Source organism: Coenobita brevimanus, chromosome 57 (assembly GCF_032717465.1).
Source record: "Coenobita brevimanus isolate Jiangsu-jjx chromosome 57, ASM3271746v2, whole genome shotgun sequence".
Lineage (NCBI taxonomy): Eukaryota > Metazoa > Arthropoda > Malacostraca > Decapoda > Coenobitidae > Coenobita > Coenobita brevimanus.
Genome location: NC_137010.1, coordinates 28,877,433 through 28,900,419, shown reverse-complemented (window position 1 = coordinate 28,900,419; position 22,987 = coordinate 28,877,433). Strand labels below are relative to the sequence as shown.

Below are 22,987 nucleotides of genomic sequence, written 5' to 3'. Positions count from 1 at the left end.
TACCCATGCTGGGGGGGAGTGATTCCCCCACCGCCCTCTTGCCACCTATCTCTACCTCAAACCTTTTGTTCCCTCTCCCCCTCCCTCGCTTGTGACTGGACTCACAGCTTCTCCTACCAACTCTGTAAAGCTGATTTTTCCATGCCACACTCTCCCCACCATCCTCCCTCCACCTTCCACCCTCATTCTCCCCCCTCCACCCCTTCATACTCCCTCCCCCTCCAGCTACATTCTTGTTGTGGCTAAGTGGTAAACATTTGACATATGAGAATGATATATACGTTTTCTGGTGTGTAAAATCAAGATCTTTCATTCTATAATACCAAAATTAACCCTTTCACGCGCGGATAAGTTAATAAGTTTTGTGGGACATGACTCGCCTGCTTTTCTCCTCTTCCCCCCCGCCCACCTCTTGCTCCAAATATGTGTATTCTCAGCTTATTTTCACCACCCAAACATATTTATTTTGCAACAAAACCCACTTATTCCTATTCATCAATGTTTGTTCTACATGGAAAAAAAAAAAAAAAAAAAACGCTAATCATACGTTAGGGCCGTGTGAATAAACTTTCAAGAGCATACATTTCACTTTCCAACATCATAAGTCGAATGTTTGCTATTCGATCTGTACATGTTATACCATCATTGGAAAGAGAATTTTATTAGCTTTCGAATGCCGGAGGTCCCAGTTTGATAAGAGGTATGGTGTTCGAGTAATAAGCGAAAAAGTAAAACCCATTTCCAACAGACAACAGATTTTTTTTTTATTCGGGGTGCTCTAGTGAAAAACTTTTCTCACCACTGTCATGTTTTTATTTTATCATCCTATGCAGAATTTAATTGACTTTCATTTGAGTCTACAATGGTGATCCTAGGCCTCATAGTTTTCGAGAAAAATGCAAAAACGTACGGTGCACCCATGCCATGTCGTGACTGTAGGGCAGTTTCCTGCTTTCCTTTAAGCTACTGTACATATTTCACCAATTCTTTGTACACTGGATATGCACACCATATTCACTTGATTGACTGTCACTATTATTATAGCTGAATACTCACATTTGGTGCAGGGTAGAGGCAGTGTAGTTAATTAGAAACAGTAGCATAGTCTTCATTGGGCCAACAGTTGATAATGACCAGGAATGCTTCACAAACATCAAATATCCTATTGCAAACATGAAATCTAATCACAACAGTGCCCAAACACTATACACAAGCACTACTGCTATAGTGAAATGTGTTGCACGGCCAGGACGGGAGTAAGAGTGGAAATTTAAAGGGACAGCCATGCAGTACCTTCCCCACTCACGGCTCATTTGGTACTGAATAACCTGTCCACTCTCTTGCTGGTATAGGGACCCACAGTTGCCAACTCATTACTTTTGACAAGGAGCAGGGAAGCTATGACGCCTCCAAAAATGACACCAATCGGCCGAAACCTATTCCTCTGACAAAAGTTTTTATGCATTAATGACGCCAAAAGCATCAACGAGTATAGTCGCAGTCACACCCATATGATGACAAACGCGTCATCGTGTACGAAGGGGTTAATGTTGGTGCAATTGTTTTTTTCTCTTCCTATATGCAAGGGTTGCCAGTGTCAATTTTTGACGATCTTTGACAGGCTATAGCTCAGTAACCAGTTGGTCTAGAATGCTTTGCTTTGCAGCATAAGGTGTGCAAATTCAAGCTCTAAACCTTGGGCATAACACTTTTTACGTCTGTATGAGTTGAAAAATTGGCTCCATATACAGTACTGTACTGTAGAGGTTATCAGGGAAGTTCAGTCGATCAAATTGCTTATCCTAGGGCTTAATAGAGCTGAACAAAAATATTGCAACAATGGATAATGTAAAGATTACTGGATCGTATGAGCAAATTTCGTTGTCGTTAACCTGAAACTGGATGTGACTCCTACTTCTTTGTTCTTTCAATATCATGCATACCAAACTGTCATAATCTTGGTCATGGGTGTACTGTACTTCAGTTATTTAAAATACAGTAATCCCTCCAATATCCGACGTAATAGGGCCATAGGCAGGTCCAGATAGTGGTCCTGTCCTGATATTGGGCCCCAGCTTATGGACTTGTACTTATGGACCCTAACTCAGAGAAACACCTATACAACTCCCTCTGGACATGCATAGCACCTATTTAAGACCCAAATCACACCAATAAGGCACATAAATGACTGAAATAAATGCAAAAGAAACATAAAATGAGGGTTTAGAGGTAGGTTCATACAATATTAAACATTCAGGTTACTGGCTCCTGGACTGGTACTTATGGACCCAAACCTATCCTAACTCAGAAAAACACCTTCCTACTGCACATGCATAGCTCCTAACACCCTATTCACACCATTAAAGGACATTAAAGAGTGAAATGAGGTGTTTGAGGTAAGTATAGTATGGAAAAAAGTACAGTATGAAACATTCTGCCTACTTACAGCAAGTTCATGGCCATCTCGATGAATAACCGCCTCCTCTCGGACTTTGACAGTAAGAAGGATTTCCTGAAGCACTTGCAGTACACTGTTCATGAAGTCTTGCACTGAACTTAGTCAATCGCACTCAGAAGTCCGTTCTCTTCACAGTGCGCACTCTTGTCTAACTTATGTTCCATTGTAACTTACTAAGTGTTGAACTCTGCACTTTAACTTTTCCCACTCTTCTAACCATTTTCTAAAGCAAAAGCAAACAAGTCTATTTACGTTAAGTTTTGTTCCAAATTTGTCTGTTCACTCACAACTGTAAATCCTTAACACAACACACTTGTTTTTTTCACTGCACAACACTGTAAATTCCCGTGTGGTCTAGTGGAGAAGTTCTTGCTGTTGAATCACTGTCAGAGTCCGAGAGTATCACTGGCAGGTGACCTAGGGGTGCGTCGCTGGGTCGTGGTGATGGCGTACCCACTGCAGACGACCCTGAAGACAGACGCAAACTCACGTCGAGCAGTGACTCCACCATGGCTGATGTGCTGGGCTGTGGCTCGGAGCACGAGGGCCTGTCTTCAGGAGGCAACGGAGTGGAGCCAGGGCTGGGCACAGCTGGGGTCACGGGCCTGAAAAAACTGTCAATTGTTGATTGACACAAGGACCAACGATTCTGACGATTGATGATGAGCTGCCTGAAAGCATGCACTTCCTCCGCAAGTCCCAAGGGTCCCATCTCCCTGTTGCAGTCCGGGTGTTCCAGGTAGTCGAGAACGAACTCTAGGTGTTCCCGGAGTGCGCTCAGCTTGGGGATGGCTGGAGTAATGTCATGCTGAGAGGAGTCTGCATCATCGTCGCCGTCCTCGTCGGAATCTTCAAGCTGGGTACTGACACCTGCAACTGAAGACGCGATCTTGATATCAGACAATGTCTTATACCCAGGATCGCCCTCGTCGGAATCCAACCACTCACGCACATCGTCCACATCAACATCGTCGCAATGCGTACGTAGCCGTGCATGGAAGTCATCCACGTCAAACCCTAGAAAATCGTACACCACATCCGTTCCGAGAAACAGACGAGACCAACCATTCTAGAGTCTTGACAGGGACTTCCTTCCATGCAATGGCCCAGTTGTAGATTGCAGACTTGATGTTGTAGCGGCGAAGGTTTTCCAAAGTCTGCTGGCCTCGCGTGTCCCGTCCCTCCCTGTGCTCGTCCTCGTCCTCGAGAACAACCATCACCTCGTCCAGGAACTTCCGTCAGTATAGGCGCTTTGTTGCCACGATCACTCCTTGGTCCATTGGTTGGATGAGAGCAGTCGTATTAGGTGGCAGAAACATGCACCTAATGCGGCCATTCTCAACCACCAAGGCAGGTGCATTGTCAAGGAGAAAGAGGGCCCTTACCTGGTCGCGCGGGATTCCCAGTGTCTTTGTCTGGTAATTGATGACCTCCTTGACGAAATGGCGGTGGAACCAGTCTTTGAAGATCTGGGCTGTAAACCATGCCTTCAAAGAATGGTACCAGACGACAGGAAGGACATCCACCACCCCACGAAGACACCGAGGCTGCTTTGCACGGCCAACAATAATGGGCTTAAGCCGGTGCATGCCGTTAGCATTGGCACAACACAAAGCAGATATCCGTTGCTTGGAGAGCTTGCGGCCAGGTACATGCGTCTCCGTCTCCTCGGCTAGAGTGTTCGTTGGCAAAGAGCGATAGAATAAACCAGTTTCGTCAGCACTGTAGACTTGACCGAGAGTTAGGCCTTCCCTGTCGATCAAGCCCTTCACCTTGTGCCGAAACTCATCAACTCCATCCTCATTAGTGTCCAAAGCTTCGCCATGAGCTTTACGGTTGGTAAGGCCATGCCGTAACTTGAACGCGAAGAGCCAACCCTCGGATGCCTTGAAGTCTAGGGCGTCGTGAAGCCTGACGAACTTCTCAGCAGCAGCCTTCAGCTCTGTACCACGTACCATCACACCAGCAGCACGTCGCTGTTGATACCAAATCAACGTGGAGCGGTTGATTTCAGCAAACATGGGAGTAAACATCACCTTCCTCTCCACGTTGCGTTCGCTTCTCGACGAGAAGTCAGCCATGTACTGCATGAGTTTGTCTCGGGATCTCTTGATATCGAACAAAGTAGATTGGGCTAGGTTGAACTTGCGGAGGATGCGGGAAGAAGACCACCCCGCATCTACTTTCTCCAATATCTCCCGTGTCTTCTCCAGAGTCAACACCACTCTCTTCCTCTTCCCAGGCGGCAGGGCCATCATCACACAAACTAATAAGAGGCCCGAGAGAAGCAGGAGTGCCTGTAGCAGGTATGGAACCACCACAAAAGCGAGCACGTGGGCAGCCATGACGACGAGCATGCACTCGCGGCGAGAGACAGGCAGAAAGTGGGGAGGATGCAGCGGCGCTCTATCAGACATCGGAGGAATGACGCGCCACAGCAAAGCTGTCCCGCGCTGTGTTCAAATTGCTGGTGGGGGGAAAAAAGAAAAAAAAAAAAGATTTATTTGCAGTTTTCGGACCATTTTGGGAATATTGGATCCCGGGACGATTATGTCCAGTTAGTGGGGGATGTTCGGATATTAGAGGGATTACTGTCATAAGTTCATCTTATGCAGCTTATATATTTATTGAGTCATGGATATCCTTAGTAAATGACTATCGGAATGGTGTATATAATTTTCTTCATCTCAGTTGTCCAAGATGACTTGAATGCAAAGGGAAATAAAACAAGTTTATGCATAAACCAGTTGGAACATAAGAAAAGAGGATGACTGCAGTCGACCATTTGGCTGATGGTAGGGAGCTATGGAAAGCAAATGGCTGGTATTGTAGACTGTGAAAATAAGACAAGGATGGCATTCTTGATTCTTTGAAGAAATTTATTTAATGGAAAGGATGTGGTCCTGATTCATGTTTTAGATTTGATATTTTATTAGTTCTCTACCAGTGAAACGGGTTGGGGACTATAGGTTTGTGAGGGTCCATCAGTACATCAGTCAGCCTGCAATTTTGTGTCTGCTCCTTAAATTCCACATGCATGGACAGATTTTGATATATCCATCCATCCATCCATCCATCATCCAATCCTACATTGCCTCATGAGGAGTGTAGGAGCCCATGGCTAGGCAGTTGGTCCTGACAGATGAGAGTGACCAGCTTCACTCATCCCTGAGTGGTATTTCATGAGCAGTCATCCCCAACGACCCCTTGGATATAAACCTTCACCAGCTTAATCTGATTGGAGTGCAATAATTACCCACTAAACCACCAGGTGCCAAAATTTGGTTATATGATTACCACCCAGTGTAGTAAATGGTTTCTTGGTGTACAGAAAACCATTTGGCTTGTCACTCAGTGTAGAGTCACCCACAGGCAGAAGGAAGAGGAAAGAATGAAGGAAAGAAAGACAGAAGAGGGAGTGTAATGTTACCCGTAGGCAGAAGGACAATGAAAGCATGAAGGAAAGAAAGACAGAAGAGGATGGAAGGAAAGAAGGATGGAGGAGAGGAAAGGGCAGACACCCAGCAACAGCATTACGTCGAGTGAGTGGATGGTGAGTGCCCCCACCTATAACTTCACACAATTGTTCCCCATACCATGACGGTGTATCACACGCAACAAGCAGCCATCTTCTCCTGTGGTCAAGGTCATACTTGGGGCTCAAACAAGATTGTCTGCAATTTTGTGTCCTCTTTGTATCTTCCACATGCATGGACAGATTTTGATATAACTTCCCACATTTGTTCCCCATACCATGATGGTGTGTTGTGCGGAGCAACCACCCATCTACTCCCAAGGTCAAGGTCTCACTTGGGGCTCAGAGAAGGTTGTCTGCAGTTTCTTGTCTGCTCTGTAACTTCCACTTGATACCATGACAGTATGTCGCAAGGAAAAGCCATCCATCTACTCCCAAGTACAATTACATATGTATGGTTATCATCCAGTAGGGGACTTTGTATTGCATGGCAATACTGAATGCACCTATTGTAATTAAATTTTGTTCAATGTTGGATTTTTTTTTTTTTCTCCAATATACACATTTTAGTTGTTTTAATTTGGATTTCAACCTTGACATGACGTGTTTTAATTTGGATTTCAACCTTGACATGACTTACAGTAAGGCTTTATTGTACCGTGGTTTTTATACAAAGAAGGTAACATACTGTACTGTTGTGCTGTGACTTGGCCATAATGAAAAGCCACTGTACATTTAGTTACCCCCCTTGTCCACATGTTTGAGACTTACGACCCTTGCTTTAAAACATTTTGCAGTTGCTGATGCATTTTAGGCAGCATGATGAAATCCTATAACTATACTGCATTTCCACTCAATCAGAAAATCACCCCACTTTCCATTGAAGATTTGTGAGTCTTGTAATTGTTCTGGTAAATTATATGTACTGTTATTGGTATATAGTAATTCTCTATCAAATAGAATTGGTAACGTTGCCTAAAACTTGTCTTGAGTGATGAAAATGGGTCAAGGGGGGAGTAGTCATTGACATTGTGCATACCAGCGTGTTGTTCCTGTAAGATACTAATTGCCATATCAGCAGTTTCAGTCTCCACTATATCTCTTGCTCAGCAGATTTTCATGGATACATGGGAACAAATATATTGTCGAATTTAAGAGAGAATTTATACAGTATATTAACTTCCTCTCTACAGTGGTGTCTTAATTTTGTTCTTGTTTCGTTCATTCAGTTTTCTTATGAATAGGAGAGATTTTTTTTTACGTGAGGGATTAGATGCAAACTACTGTACATTAACCTTTCCAGTGAGAGATACCATTATAAAACTGGATAAATTTATGTGGAAATAGCAACAGTGAGCTAATAAAATCTCTCATGTGCATTTTGCTGTGTTTTCCCATGCAGGCATTGTTCCACATCCCAGCGCTGGCAAATTGGCTTCTGGAGGACTTGAACTCACACACGCAGCGGTGTCAGACAATGCCCACTGCAGCATCCTTTTGCTCATTGTGTGCCATGATGCGTACACTGCGTCTGGCTCTGGACCGCACAAACACAGTCATCAAACCAACACACATACATCACAAGCTTAAGAGTAAGTATGACTCTTTTCTAATTATAGCAGTGTGTGTGTGTGGGGGGGTGGAATGGGTGTGGGTGTGGGTTTGGTGGGGGGGTGTTTTGCCTGTGTACCTATTTGTGTTCTACAGGATTGGGCATAGCATGTGCCATCCTGCCTTCAGTGATATAATTATCCAACTTCACTTTGAGAGCATGGATATATTCTTTGCACAAACCACATTTTCATTCAAATAATTCTATTTGGTTTTACCTCTTTTTGGAAAACTATATAGAGTATATATATATATATATATATATATATATATATATATATATATATATACATATATATATATATATATATATATATATATATACTGTATATATATATATATATATATATATATATTTTTACATCACCCAAAGAAGTTAGTATCTTTAATTTAAAAATATGTCCTCTCATTCTCCTATCATTCCTTTTGATATAATCTTGTCAGTGTTCTCTACACCATCCACATACAGAATCAATAACTCTCACAACCTCCAGAGAGTTACTGATTCAGTGTGAATGGACATGGAGTCCCCGAAGACATATAAAGTAACATGGTGGTGGGATGAGGGTGTAGAAGCTGCAGTTAAGGAGTAAAGAAAGCCTTTCCAGGAATGGAAAAGGGGTGGCAACAAAGGTGGATACTTGGCTGCCAAGCATAGGGCTAGAGAAGAGGTAAATAGGGCAAAATCTGAGTTAGAGATTTTTGCTGGATAACCTAAATACAGTAATACTAAAAGGAAGAATATTGTATGATATTTAAGGTTGCAAATCAGATGAAGAAAGGAAACATGGACATTGTTGGTGAGCAGTGTGTTAACCCTATCAGGTTTCTGGGCTGGGCACATTATGTCTGTGCTAGAGTCAGCCACTCTGAAGCTGACCCACATCTTCACGACGCGATATTATTCTTTGATCCCTCTGTGTAAATACACTTTTCATGATAGAATGTTGGTTTTGGTGTCATCTTAAAGCTGAATGGTTGTACTTTATCGTAGTTTGTTAAAAAAAGGAGAGCAAAGAAAATGAAATGTCAAAGTGACGAATTGAAGCTAGGCGAAAACCAAAAATTTTATACCTTGGCGTAGAAAAATATTTGAAAAAAAAAAAAAAAAAAAAAAAAAAAAAAAACTAATCAAGAAAATGAAATGTCAAAATGACGAATTAAAGTTTTGCGAAAACCAAAAGTTTTATACCTTGGTGTAGAAAAATATTTGGAAAAAAAAAAAAAAACTAATATAGATATGTAAATCTGGTTTAAATCATGGAAAACTACGATAAATTACCTTTACAATGATATATGGATTATGGTAACTTTTGCATTTTAATGCATGGTAAAATGAAAAGGAAAGAGATGCACAATATTATTTTAGTCTCGGCCACATTCGCTTTGCAATCTTTTTCTTTGATCGGTTAGTGTACATACATTTTTTTTAGGACAGGATGCTGCCTGTGGTGTTATTTTGCAGCTGAATAGTTGTAATTTAATGTAGTATGTTCAGAAAAGGAAATCAAAGAAAATAAAAAGTCAAAGTGACGAGTTGAAGTTAGGCAACAACCAAATATTTTAAACCTTACTGTAGAAATATGTTCGCCAAGAACAAAGTAATAAAGAAACAAAGCCGTGAGTCAGATCAGCTGTGCAGTACCCTCCACACATACAGCAACCATACTGTGACGTCACGCTTGAGTCTCTTTGTTATGACACGTACTGTAAACACAATTTATGGTGAATATTTTACAAAAGTTTCTTAGAATGACGATTAAAAGCGTCATCGGAATCTCTGAGGTTGGATTTGAAATGATGATCAAAATTGTCATCAGAATCTCAGAGTGTTAAGAATAGTGAAGGAAAGATAGTGGTGAACAGTGAGGATATTAACCTGTATGCGCTGGTTGATGTATATAGCAGTCACGATTTTGGGTGCAGAACAACGCCGAAAGGATCATTGTGGTGTGGATGTGATAGGAAGCGTTAGGAGGAACACATTGAGGTGGTTTGGCCATGTGGAGAGGATGGAGAGCGAGAGACTGATGAGGAAAGTGTATGTGAGTGAGGTGGAGGGGGGAAGAGGGAGGGGGAGGCTGAGGATGAGATGGAGGGATGGGGTGGAGAGGTATATGAGAGAGGGGGGTGTGAGTTGGGAGCAGGGCAGTGAAATGGCAGGGGACAGGGTGACTTGGAGGCGATTTGTTTGTGGCCACCCCAAACGGGATTGAGGCGTCTGGCAATAGATAGATAGATAGAAATTGGTATGCACAAGTTTTTTTTTTTTTTTTAAGGTGAGTGAAATGTCATATATTAGAAGTTATATCTAGTAAGTGTTATGATATAAGTGTTTTTAAGTTTTACAAGTACAGTGCAATAAGTGTTACTGTTTATGGTTATTTGTGAAACAATGATTGGAAATACCTTGAGTAACCCTACCTGCTACATGAAAGAAAACTAGGAGTATACGGACAAGAAAGAAAATTACCTGGTTGGTTATAACTAAATTTTTTGCCTCATTACTCAGAAAATAATGGTGAATATGTGAGAATAAGTGTGTTTGTGATGTGAAGTACAAAAAAATGTAAGTTGTGTACAGGGAGGTCCCAAAGATACGAGCAGTTAGGTTCCATTTGGCATAGTCGTATAATGAATTCTCGTATAATGAAACACGTAAGTAATGGTAAAATATTGGTTGGGTTCAAGGACCTCCATTAAAGGGAAGTTTTCAAGTTAAAATATACAATACCAAACGCAGCAAACATATCTGTATTACTGAACTGTAGAGAAAGCAACCTGAAAGAGCAAATAGTATGCAGATAACATGACTGCACATTAATTAAACATATAAAACATGCATAACACTCATCTATAGGTGGTAATGTTGTGTTGGAGGTGGGAAGCTGGCCTGGCAGTCTCCAGCTGAACAGCGTTGCCAGATTCCCAAACCCATATTAATGTACCCGGCTCGTTAAAATTATCGCCTTTTATCAAAATTATCACACTCATAAACAAAGGCATTTCTTCACATAAAAATTGGTAATTGCTGTGGAATTAATATATATATATGTGAAGTGATTACTTAATGTTTCTGAATTTGTTTAACTGTTAAGTACCTACCAGATTATAATACTGTTTATCGTAAGAGTTACTGAATTCTACTGTTGTATTAGTCTTACAGTAGACTTGTTAATTTTGCAATTCCCGATTTATTTTTCATATGAAATTATGAAAGTTATCACATAATCGCATACATGCTATTGCATATCGCAAAGTGTGCCAAAATATTGCTTTTTGCTGTAATTATCGCACGTCTGGCAATGCTGCAGCTGAGTAGTCTCGCTATTTCTCTCTGAGGTTGAGAGAAAACAGCGATGACTGCGTTTGGTGGGACGACTGAGTTAGAATCCTCACACCTCAACCCAGGCTGAATGTTGTATCATTGGATTTTCGAGATCATATATCGAAAATAGTCCCTAATTTACCCAAGTCGTATCATTGGATTCTCGTCTGTTGAGTGGTCTTATAATGGGACCTACCTGTGTAACAATAATATTTTCACGATGCCCCTGATTAGCACAAATTAGTCACAATTATAGTACAAGTAATTACCACATGCTCAACCATACTGCATGAAACAGGAAGAGCATTTATTTCTCAAAGTGCAATTACAGGTAATCCCTTAATTCACGCGAGGGTTAAGTTCCCAGACCCTTCGCATATGTAGTAAATTCACGTATACGTTCTGCCCACATGAGCACGTAATTACTCATGTGTATTAACCCCTTACGTGGGGCGTCACTTTTGTGACGCTTTGGAGCAAGGGATCATACTGCGGGGCGTCACTTTTGTGACGCTTTGGAGCAAGGGATCATACCGCGGGGCGTCACTTTTGTGATTCTGTGTTATTTTGAATTCGCCCGCGCATTCAAGTGGCGGCTTGTATCATCTATCAGTACTGCCAATGTCCAACACTAGTCAGCACTCCTAATCTCATCTGTACTCCCATCCATCGTTGACAATTTAGCCATTTCTCCCCATTCTTGACTCCCCTCCCTACCTCCCCTCCATTACCCTCTCCTCTTGCCTGCCCGGCTGTGCTAAGCTAAGTAAATCTTCCCTGGAATTTTCCACTGATTTCATCCATTGAAATAAGCCCTGTGCCTTATTCTTATACCAAATAATATATACAAAAAAGAAATAAGAAGTGAGAGTGCCATGCACCTGGAATTGGTTAATTATCACCTGACAACACCTCATGTGCACTCGTTCGCTAATTTTCGCTGTTTATTTCCCCTTGAAATATGCTGTATAATCTATTCTCATAATAAAAATATATATAAGAAAGGAAGGGAGAAGCCTAAGTGATGTTTACATTCACCTGGAACTACCTAATTTATTATGTATCGTCTAGATTTTCTGCCAATCATTTCATAGCTATATATTTGCAGCGGTCACAAGGCTGACGTTGGCAGTATTGCACTCCCCCTAGCCAAGCCACCAGTATCAGTTTACTGTCGTCTTTCAAGGTGAAAGTACATCGGATTCGCGCCTGTCAAATTCCGCCCCATGCAAAGGGCCCTGTGACCTCTACCCCTTGCTAAACCTCGTGTGGAAAGAGGTAAAGGACTGACAAATGATGGAGAGTGACTACGATCTTTCTGGTGAGTAAAACAGTGCAAGTGGAAATGTAAATAATGTGTAAACAGCAAGTGAAAGCAATGAATGTAAATATAAGTGAACAGTGGAAAATAGTTTTATAAGTTACTGCAAGTGACAGTGCCTAACACAGTGTAAATGAAATAGAAATGTAAATAATGTAAATAAAATAGAGAATGTAAATAGAAATGTAAATGAGTAGTATTATAAGAATACGAGTATATATACTAGGAGTAATGAAAGTGAAAGTTTCGCTCTAGCATGTATGAAGACTATGAGTTATGAGAGTGAAGGTGAAAGTGACATTCACTCTCAGTGCTAGTATACAGGACAAGAAAGTGAATGCTACGTATTTTACTGAAAGAGAAATTGAATGCCTGCAGTGACAATAAACTACTATTTCTGAAGGAAACTTATGGATAAAAATTGTAGATATATATAAGTGTTATATAGTAACAGAAATATAAAGTGTGAAGAGTTTTATGAATAATAAATGACAGAACTCCAGCGGCAAACGATCGCAAGTGGGAAGGTCATACGCCCTCGTAATTTTCATTGCTTTCACAGTGTTTTTTCTTTGGAGTATGGATTCCAAACTATTTGAGAATCATAGAATAGAGTTTCTAGTGATAATATCAGGCAGTGGTAATCATATTACGGGGTGTCGGGAAGTGTAAAGTGGAGACTTCGTTACCCAACTTCAGAAGTCTCCACAATTCCTACGGTACTCGACAAAGGCTCAACAAACATCCCAGGAGAAAGCTGAAGGTATGTGTCATATGCTTATATAATTTTAATATTCTAGGACTAATAACTGATTTTTGGCAAATATTTTAGAGAGTCTGTCGGAGCGCTAATATGCCTGCGGAAGCCGCAAGTTAAAGCAAAACAAGCCCGCGGTTTAGGGGTTAAGTATATTACATCTGAATAATACTGTTTATGCACTACATACATCTTATAAACTAGCATAAAGTATGAAAAACAACGAAAATGTTAGAAATTTAACACTGAAAGCTGACAAGCACAGGGGTAGGTGGAGACACTTTAGCAGTCTGGTGCACTAGCCCTCACTGACTCCTGTATGTTTTTTTTTTTTTTTTTTTTTTTTTGTGAGGAAGAAGGAACCAAAGGCAGTGAGCCTGCAAAACTGTTCCTTCCAAGAGAAAAACAAAATACAAGAGAGAGCCAAATTCAGCATCCATTCACAGAGACTATTACTTGATAACCTAAATCATGGGGAAAGGAAAAATATGATATTTTGGGTGGTAGGTCAAGTGAAGAGGGATAATCAGGATATTATAGGTGAGCAGTGTGTGAAGAATGATGAAAGAAGGGTAGTGGTGAACAGTGAGGATATTAAAGATGCATGGAGAGAGCATTATAACCGGTTGTTGAATGAGGAGTTTGACTGGGACAGGGAAAGTTTAGAGCCAGCAGATCCAGTGTCTGGCCCTTGGCCTTTGATTGATACTGCTATTGTGAGTGAGGCAATAGGCAGGATGAGGGTGGGGAAGGCAGCACGTGTGTCTGGGTTGACTGCCGAAATGTTGAAGGCCTCAGGCGATGTAGGGGTGAGTTTAGTCACTGACCTGATAAATAGGATTATTTATGAGAGTGTTGTCCCAGATGATTGGCTGAAGAGTGTAATTGTAAATGTGTATAAAGGGAAGGGTGATGCCCTGTAAAGAGGAAATTATAGAGGTATAAAGCTTTTAGATCAGATAATGAAGGTAATGGAGAGAGTTTTAGAAGGTATGATTAGAGAAAGAGTGAATATTGATGAGATGCAGTTTGGGTTTATGCCAGGTAGGGGGACCACTGATGCTATATTCATTTTTTGTCAGCTTCAGGAAAAATATATTGGTAGGAGAAAGGATCTTTATTTTGTTTCTGTTGATTTGGAAAAGGCCTTTGACAGAGTCCCTGGAGAGGTGGTGAAGTGGGCAATGAGAAAGCATGGCTTGGAGGAGTGGCTTGTTAGGGTGGTTATGGCTATGTATGTGGGTGCTCACACCCAGGTAAGAGTGAATGCAGATTTGAGTGATGAATTTTCCGTGAATGTTGGTGTGCATCAAGGGTCAGTCTTGAGTCCCATGTTGTTTATCATGGTACTTGAAGCCCTTTCACGTGACTTTAGAAATGGACTCCCGTGGGAGTTGTTGTATGCTGATGATTTGGTGTTGATTGCAGAGAACGAAAGGGAGGCAGAGGAAAGGTTTAGGAAGTGGAGAGATGGTATGGGGCACAAGGGTTTTAGGGTAAATGCAGATAAAACAAAAGTGATGATCTCTAGGGTTGGTGGCGGTACTGTCAAAGACGAGGGAGAGTGGCCATGTGCAGTTTGCCACAAGGGCGTGGGAAGTAATTCCATCTTGTGCGGTGTATGTGATAAACGGGTGCATAAGAGATGTAGTGGTATCAGAGGTAGACTGCGAGATAATGCTGATTTTATGTGTACAGCGTGTTGGGGTGAGCAGGTGGAGATGGTCAGACATGAAAGGATTGAACTTGCTGGTGAATCTCTTGAGTGTGTGGAAGAGTTTTGTTATTTGGGAGACATGTTGTGTGCTGGAGGTGGGGCTGGAGCTAGCTCTGTGGCTAGGGTGAGAAGTGGTTGGAAGAAGTTATGGGAGCTCTTACCTCTCCTGACATTGGAAGGACTCTCCCTACGTGCTAAGGGGTCTTTGTATGCAGCATGTGTTAGGAATGTAATGCTGTATGGTAGTGAGAACTGGGCAGTGAAGGAGGAAGATATTTGCCGGCTCAGACGTACAGAAATGACAATGATTAGGTGGATGTGCAGTGTGTCCCTGCGTCCAAGGCCTGGAGGGGATGGGTTTACAATGGAAGAGTTGAGAGGTAGGATGGGACTGGAGTGTATTGGTGTTGTGATGAGGAGAGGTATATTGAGGTGGTTTGGACATGTGGAGAGGATGGGGGATGATAATTGGGTGAGGAAGGTGAGAAGTGTTAATACTGGGGGTGGGGTTATGAGGGGTAGACCGAGAAAGACATGGGACGAGGTCATTAAGTGTGGCCTTAGGGTTAAGGGACTGAACAGGGAGGCTGCAGTGGATCGTGAAGCGTGGAGAGACGCCATCAGGTGACCAAGGCCGACACATGCAAGCATGTGGGAGCCTTTAAAAACGAAACGAAACGAAACGATGCTTGGACACACTTCGTTTGAAAGACTGGAGATCATAGGAAGCAGGAAATACAGACAGAAGGAGACAGTTCCAAAGTTGACCTGTTGCATAAGTGAAGGACTGGGAGTAATGGTTAACTCTTGCATTAGAGAGTTGGACAGAAAAGGGGTGAGAGTTTGCTGCTAGATGGGTGCTACGTGCTGGTCATAGGGGTGGAGGAATGCATGCATACAGTTCAGAGGAACAGTGACCTTTGAAGTAGTGATAAAAAAGAGATAACGATGCAACAATGTGGCGAAGAGACAGAGGTTGAAGGGAGTCAGTCAGAGGGGGAGAGTTAATGAGACAAAAAGCCTTTGACTCCACCCTATTGAGAAGAGCTGTATGTGAGGAGCCTCCCCACACATGAGAGTTGTACTCTACGCAGGGGCGGATAAAGCCCCTGTATAGTGCAGGGATAAAGAAGGAACGAAATCGGCTTAGCACACCCAATTGCTTGGAAGCAGATTTGACAAGAGATGTAATATGATCTTTCCAAGATAAGTCCCGAGTAAATGAAACCCCAAGCACGTTCAAGGATGATGCAGGATTAAGCTGAATATTATTACATTAGTGGGTATACCTGTGGAAGATTTTGTCGGGTTGATAGGTGCAAAACTGAGTCTTTGATGCATTAAAAACAACCAGATTATTTTTATGCGAGTCAGAGATACGAGCCAAGTCAGACATTAGGTGTGCCATAGTCTCATCCCTTGTTTGTTGAAGTAACTGCTGAGACAGACGTTGAGGGAATCGAATGGAAAGGTGAAGGGTGGAGCCATCAGCGTATGAGTGGATAGGGTTAGATGTACAGCTTAGAAGGTCATTGATGAATAAAAGGAAGAGAGTTGGTGATAGGACAGAGCCCTGAAGAACACCACTGTTAATAGATCTAGGTGAAGAACGATGGCCTTCTTTATTGTACGAACAGTTGACTCATTCACCCCAAACATACGGTTCCGAGACAATTCACAGGCGTAGGTGGAGATGCTTTAGTACAGTCTGGTGCACTAGCCCTCACTGCCTCCCGTATGCTACATTCTGCCTTCTTTATTGTACGAACAGTTGACTCATTCACTCCAAACATACGGTTCTGAGACAATTCACAGGCATAGATGGACACACTTGAGCACAGTCTGGTGCACTAGCCCTCACTGCCTCCCGTATGCTACCTTATGCCTTCTTTATTGTACGAACAGTTGACTCATTCACCCCAAACATACAGTTCCGAGACAATTCACCGTCAAGTCAATTCACCATCAAAACATGGATGATTCCCCATCAGGACAATTTGCACCCTGGATGATTCCCCGTCATTCTATTAATATACTTATTATTGATTAATTAATACATTAATAACTAATTTTCAAAGGGATTTTATAACTCATATAAGTAAAAAACTAGTGTACTGTACTTGCTAAATAAACTGGTATGTAAATAAATGACGGGGAATCGTCCTGACGGCGAATTGTCGCCGACATTCCTTCCCTAAGTTTGTCCAACACTTTAACTTTCTCTGTCAGCGACATCACTTTACGAGTCTGTTTTGGTGTGTTACCACACGCATCACTAGCACTACGTTTAGGCCCCATGTCGACAAACAAGGCAAGCAATCACAGGAAGGCAGAAAAATAAGCCACAAATAACGATTCGCAAGTCACACACGGTTCGATCATCGGATTCAAACTGACTGTGTGGTGCGTGGTAGACAGGGTTACCAGGTCAGAAACTCCCAACCCGCCGAGTTCCTCTCCCAAACCCGCCCAATCCTGCAAAATGTCAGCCTTCTTACCCGCCCCAAAACTGCCCTTGTCAGTAATCACAGACTAATAATAATAGGTTTACAGGTAAGCAACAAATGACGGGAAAAATGGTTATATCTTATACAAACTTCATACATTAGCCTCACATTAGTCATATATTAAATTGTCAAAATGCACTTGTTTCATCACCTGGGACAGACAATCCATTATCGCAATCTATTTTCTTTTTCATAGTTTTTATGGTATTTTCTGTAGTAATCCCTCTAATATCCGAACACCCAATATCCGAACATCCCCACTAACTGGACATAATCGTCCCGGGATCCAATATTCCCAAAATGGTCCAAAAACCGCATAAAAATTGAAAGAAGAAAAAGGATTTTTTTCCCCCCCCGTAATTTGAACGGCGCGCGGGGCACGGGACAGCTTTGTTGTGGCGCGTCATTCCTCCGACGTCCGCTGGAGTGCCCCTGCATCCTCCCCACTTTCCGCCTGTCTCTTGTCGCAAGTGCACGCTCGTCGTCATGGCTGCCCACGTGCTCGCTTTTGTGGTGGTGCCTTACCTGCTGCAGGCACTCCTGCTGCTCTCGTGCCTCTCCTTCATGTGTGTGATGATGGCCCTGCCGCCTGAGAAGTGGAAGAGAGTGGTGTTGACTCTGGAGAAGAAGCGGGAGATATTGGAGAAAGTAGATGCAGGGTGGTCTTCTTCCCGCATCCTCCGCGAGTTCAACCTGGCCCGATCTACTTTGATATTAAGAGATCCCTAGACAAACTCATGCAGTACATGGCTGACTTCTCGTCGAGAAGCAAACGCAACATGGAGAGGAAGGTGATGTTTACTCCCAAGTTTGCTGAAATCGACCGCTCCACGTTGATTTGGTATCAACAGCAACGTGCTGCTGGTGTGATGGTACGTGGAACGGAGCTGAAGGCTGCTGCTGAGAAGTTCGCCAGGCTTCACGACGCCCTAGACTTCAAGGCATCCGAGGGTTGGCTCTTCACGTTCAAGTTACAGCATGGCCTTACCAACCGTAAAGCTCATGGCGAAGCTTTGGACACTAATGAGGATGGAGTTGATGAGTTTCGGCACAAGGTGAAGGGCTTGATCGACAGGGAGGGCCTCACTCTCGGTTAAGTCTACAATGCTGACGAAACTGGTTTATCCTATCGCTCTTTGCCAACGAACACTCTAGCCGAGGAGACGGAGAAGCGTGTACCTGGCCGCGAGCTCTCCAAGGAACGTCTGTCTGCTTTGTGTTGTGCCAATGCTAACGGCATGCACCGGCTTAAGCCCGTTATTGTTGGCCGCACAAAGCAGCCTCGGTGTCTTCGTGGGGTGATGGATGTCCTTCCTGTCGTCTGGTACCATTCTTTGAAGGCATGGTTTACAGCCCAGATCTTCAAAGACTGGTTCCACCGCCATTTCATCAAGGAGGTCATACATTACCAGACGGAGACACTGGGAATCCCACGCGACCAGGTAAAGGCCCTCCTTCTCCTTGACGATGCATCTGCCCACCCATGCGACAAGGACTTGGTGGCTGAGAATGGCCGCATTAGGTGCATGTTTCTGCAACCTAATACGACTGCTCTCATCCAACCAATGGACCAAGGAGTGATCGTGGCAACGAAGAGGCTGTACCGAAGGAAGTTCCTGGACGAGGTGATGGTTGTTCTCGAGGACGAGGACGAGCGCAGGGAGGGACGGGACACGCGAGGCCAGTGGACTTTGGAAAACCTTCACCGCTACAACATCAAGTCTGCAATCTACAACTGGGCCAGTGCATGGAAGGAAATCCCTGTCAAGACTCTAGAAAATGGTTGGTCACGTCTGCTTCTCGAAATGGACATGGAGTACTATTTTCTAGGGTTTGACGTGGATGACTTCCATGCTACGTATGAATGGTGACGATGTTGATGTGGACGACGTGGGTGAGTGGTTGGATGATGACGAGGGCCATCCTGGGTATCAGACCCTGTCTGATATCGAGATCGCATCTTCAGTTGCAGGTGTCAGTACCCAGCTTGAAGATTCCGACGAGGACGACGACGATGATGCAGACTCCTCTCAGCATGACACAACTCCAGCCATCCCCAAGCTGAGCGCACTCCGGGAACACCTAGAGTTCGTTCTGGACTACCTGGAACACCCGGACTGCAACAGGGAGACAGGGCCCTTTGGACTTGTGGAGGAAGTGTGTGCTTTCAGGCAGCGCATCATTAATCGTCAGAATCGTCGTTCCTTGCGTCAATCAACAATTGACAGTTTTTTCAGGCCCGTGACCCCTGCTGTGCCCAGCCCTGGCTCCACTCCGTTGCCTCCCCAAGACAGGCCCTCATGCTCCGAGCCACAGCCCAGCACATCAGCCACGGTGGAGTCACCGCTCGACATGAGTTTGCGTCTGTCTTCAGAGTCATCTGCAGTGGGTACGCTATCACCATGACTCAGCGATTCACCCTTAGGTCACCTGCCAGCAATACTCTCGGACTCTGACAGTGAATAGACGCCAAGAACTTCTCCACTAGACCGCACTGGAATTTGCAGTGTTGTGCAGTGGAAACAACAGTGCACAGTGTTAAGGATTTACAGTTGTGAGTGAAAAGACAAACAATTTTTGGATTAAATTTAACGTAAATAGACGTGTGTTTTTGCTCTAGAAAATGGTTATAAGAGTGGAAAGACTTAAAGTGCAGAGTTCAACACTTATTAAGTTACAATGGAGCATAAGTTAGACAAGCGTGCGCACTGTGAAAAGAATGGACTTCTGAGTGCGAATGACTAAGTTCAGTGCAAGACTTCATGAACAGTGTACTGCAAGTGCTTCAGGAAATCCTTCTTACTGTCAGAGTCTGAGAGGAGGCGGTTATTCATCGAGATGGCCATGGACTCGCTGTAAGTAGGCAGAATGTTTCATACTGTACTCTACTGTATTTTCCATACTATACTTATCTCAAACACCTCATTTCACTCTTTTATGTTCCTTATTGGTGTGAATATGCTGTGTCTTAGGTGCTATGCATGTGCAGTAGGAAGGTGTTTTTCTGAGTTAGGCTAGGTTAGGGTCCATAAGTACCAGTCCAGGAGCCAGGGACTTGTAGGTACCCAGAATGTTGATTATTGTATGAACCTACCTCAAATATCTCATTTTATGCTTCTTTTGCATTTATTTCAGTCTTTTATGTCCCTTATTGGTGTGATTTGGGTCTTAAATAGGTGCTATGCATGAGGGAGTTGTATAGGTATTTTTCTGAGTTAGGGTCCATAAGTACAAGTCCAGAAGCTGGGGCCCAATATCCGGACAGGACCATTATCCGGACCTGCCTATGGCTCTATTACGTTGGATAGTGGAGGGATTACTTTGCATATTTACCCATGGTCTTCCCAGTTCCACTATCCAGCAAACCTCCCTTCACTGCTGCCTGACTAAAATTGAAATGCTGCTTCTCTTATTTTACCACCACGGCATACATGGCCGCCAAGCCTCGTGACCTGTGTTTGAGTGTGGATTAGGGGAGTCATATCCTGAGGGAGGGCTGGGCCGGGTGCTAATGGTTTCGTCAGTTCCACCCACCACCACCTGCCCTCGATCTTGATCTCTCCGGTCACCCTTGTTTTTGCTAAGAGATGAGAGTTACACTAAGGTTAATTTAGCAAATACCCTCTCGAGCTGAAGCCGCCAAAAACCCGCCAGTTAAGATATTAACTTACCCAAAAAACGCGCAAGTGCCAATTTTAAATTTTACCGGCCAGCCTCAATTATAATACCTCCCAATTTGGCGGAAAATCTGCCAACCTGGCAACTCTGGTGGTAGACCGACCTCCCCCCAACACACACACACATATATTACTCGTATGTATGCACACGGGCAGCAGGTAGGCATTTTTATATTTTATTTATTTCTCTCATATATTAAAATTATTTATGTGAATACTATAATTTTGTTTTAATTATTTTACAAAAAATTTGCGGATAACCGAAATCGTGTGAAAAAAGTTCTCATGAATTAAGGGATTACCTGTACTTGTAATCGTGATGTCAGGTGCAGATATAAGTGCCATAGTAGAGGGAACTTATTATAATTGATGCAAGAAGTGAGTACAGAAAATCAAAGAGCTGTTCTTTTCCCACACACCTACGGGGCATAGTGGCACTATGAAACGGGCGGAAAACCCTGTGGGGAGCCACATGAACAGGGTGATGACTCATCCTTACGATGGTGAATAAGGAAAAGTCGAAGATTGAGTGGGAAATTCCAGGTTTTCACAAAGGAAGCTGGGTAGTGTTACAATCACCACTCTGGTCAGTGCTGCCAGTGCTAGCCAGCGAGTCCAAGGTCACTGGCAGTGGCTCGCACTCAGAAAAGCCCGCCAGAACACGAAAAACCAGTCATCTTTAACTTATCCTTACTCATTGATAAGACCACCTGGAGATTTGGGGTTACTTTCATATGAAAGCAGAAGAGTTGGTGAGTCATATGTATTTTTAATTTTTTCTCTAGCCATTTTATTTGGCAGATATTAGGGTTTGAAGTATGAGTGTTTAGCCAGAATTATAGAAATCTCCCACAGTGAGGAGTGAGCAGTGTCGGAAAACCTCCGGCGCGTAGGGATTAAAGATGCCTGGAGAGAGCGTCATAGCTGGTTGCTGAATGAGGAGTTTCACTGGAAGTTTGGAGTCACCATATCCAGTGTTTGGCACTTGGCCTTTGATTGAAGCTGCTACTGTGAGCAAGGCAATAGGCAGGATACAGATGGGGAAGGCAGCAAATGTGTTTGGATTAACTGCTTAAATGCTGAAAGCTTCATAAGGAGTGGGTCTAGTTACTGATTTTGTAAATACTACTATATATGTGTTTGGTCCCAGGTGACTGGCTGGAGAGTGTGATTATAAATGTGTACAAGGGGAAGGATGATGCACTGGAAAGAGGAAATTATAGAGGCATAAAACTTTTGGATCAGATAATGAAGGTAATGGAAAGAGTTCTAGATGGTATGCTTAGAGAAAGTGAATATTGATGAGATGCAGTTTGAGTTTATGCTAGTAAATAGACCATTAATGCCACGTTCAATGTTCAACAGCTTCAGGAAAAATATATGGGAAAGAAAAGGGATCTGTACTTTGCTTTTGTTGATTTGGAGAAGGCTGTTGATAGAGTCCTTAGGGAGTTGGTGGATTGGACAGTGAGAAAGCTCGGGATTGAGGAGTGACTGACTGGAGTGGTTATGGCTATGTTTGTGGGTGCTTGCACCACAGTGACAGTGAATGGAGATTTGAGCGATGAGTTTTCCTTGTATGTTGCTGTGCATCAGGGGTCAGTCTTAATCCCCTTGTCATGGTACTTGAAGCCCTGTTATGTAACTTCAAAAGGGACCCCCAGTGGGAGATGTATGCCAATGATTTGGTGTCAGTTGCAGAGAATGAAAGGAGCTGGAGGATAGCTTTAGGAAATGGAGAGATGCTATGGGGCTCAAGGGCTTGAGAGTAAATACAAAAGTGATGGTATCTAGGGTTGGTGGCAGTACGGTCAAAGAAGAGGGAGAGTGACCATGTGCCGTTTACAACAAGGTCGTGGAAAGTAATTCCATCTTGTAAAGTGTTTGTGATAAGTAGGTTCATAAGAGATTTAGTGATATCAGAGTTAGACTGCAAGACTATACCAGTTTCATGTGTTCAGTGTTTCAGGGAGAACACATGGAGATTATCAGGTGTGATGAGATTCATGTTGCTCGTGCTGGTGAGTCTCTTGAGTATGTGGAAGTTGTGTTACTTGGGAGACATGTTGTGCTGGAGGTGGGGCTGGAGCAAGCTCTGTGGCTAGAGTGAGGAATGGTTGGAAGAAGTTCAGAGAG

The 22,987-nt window shown here is 43.2% G+C and overlaps 1 protein-coding gene across 1 annotated transcript in view; it reads left to right on the top strand.

Annotated features, from left to right (window-relative positions):
• scny (ubiquitin specific peptidase 36) overlaps positions 1-22,987 on the top strand; it is a 210,321-nt gene that overhangs the window by 63,869 nt on the left and 123,465 nt on the right. The window contains exon 4 of the mRNA XM_080274469.1: positions 7,336-7,525. Within this exon, the coding sequence (XP_080130595.1) occupies positions 7,336-7,525 (190 nt within the window). The remainder of the gene's footprint in view (positions 1-7,335; positions 7,526-22,987) is intronic.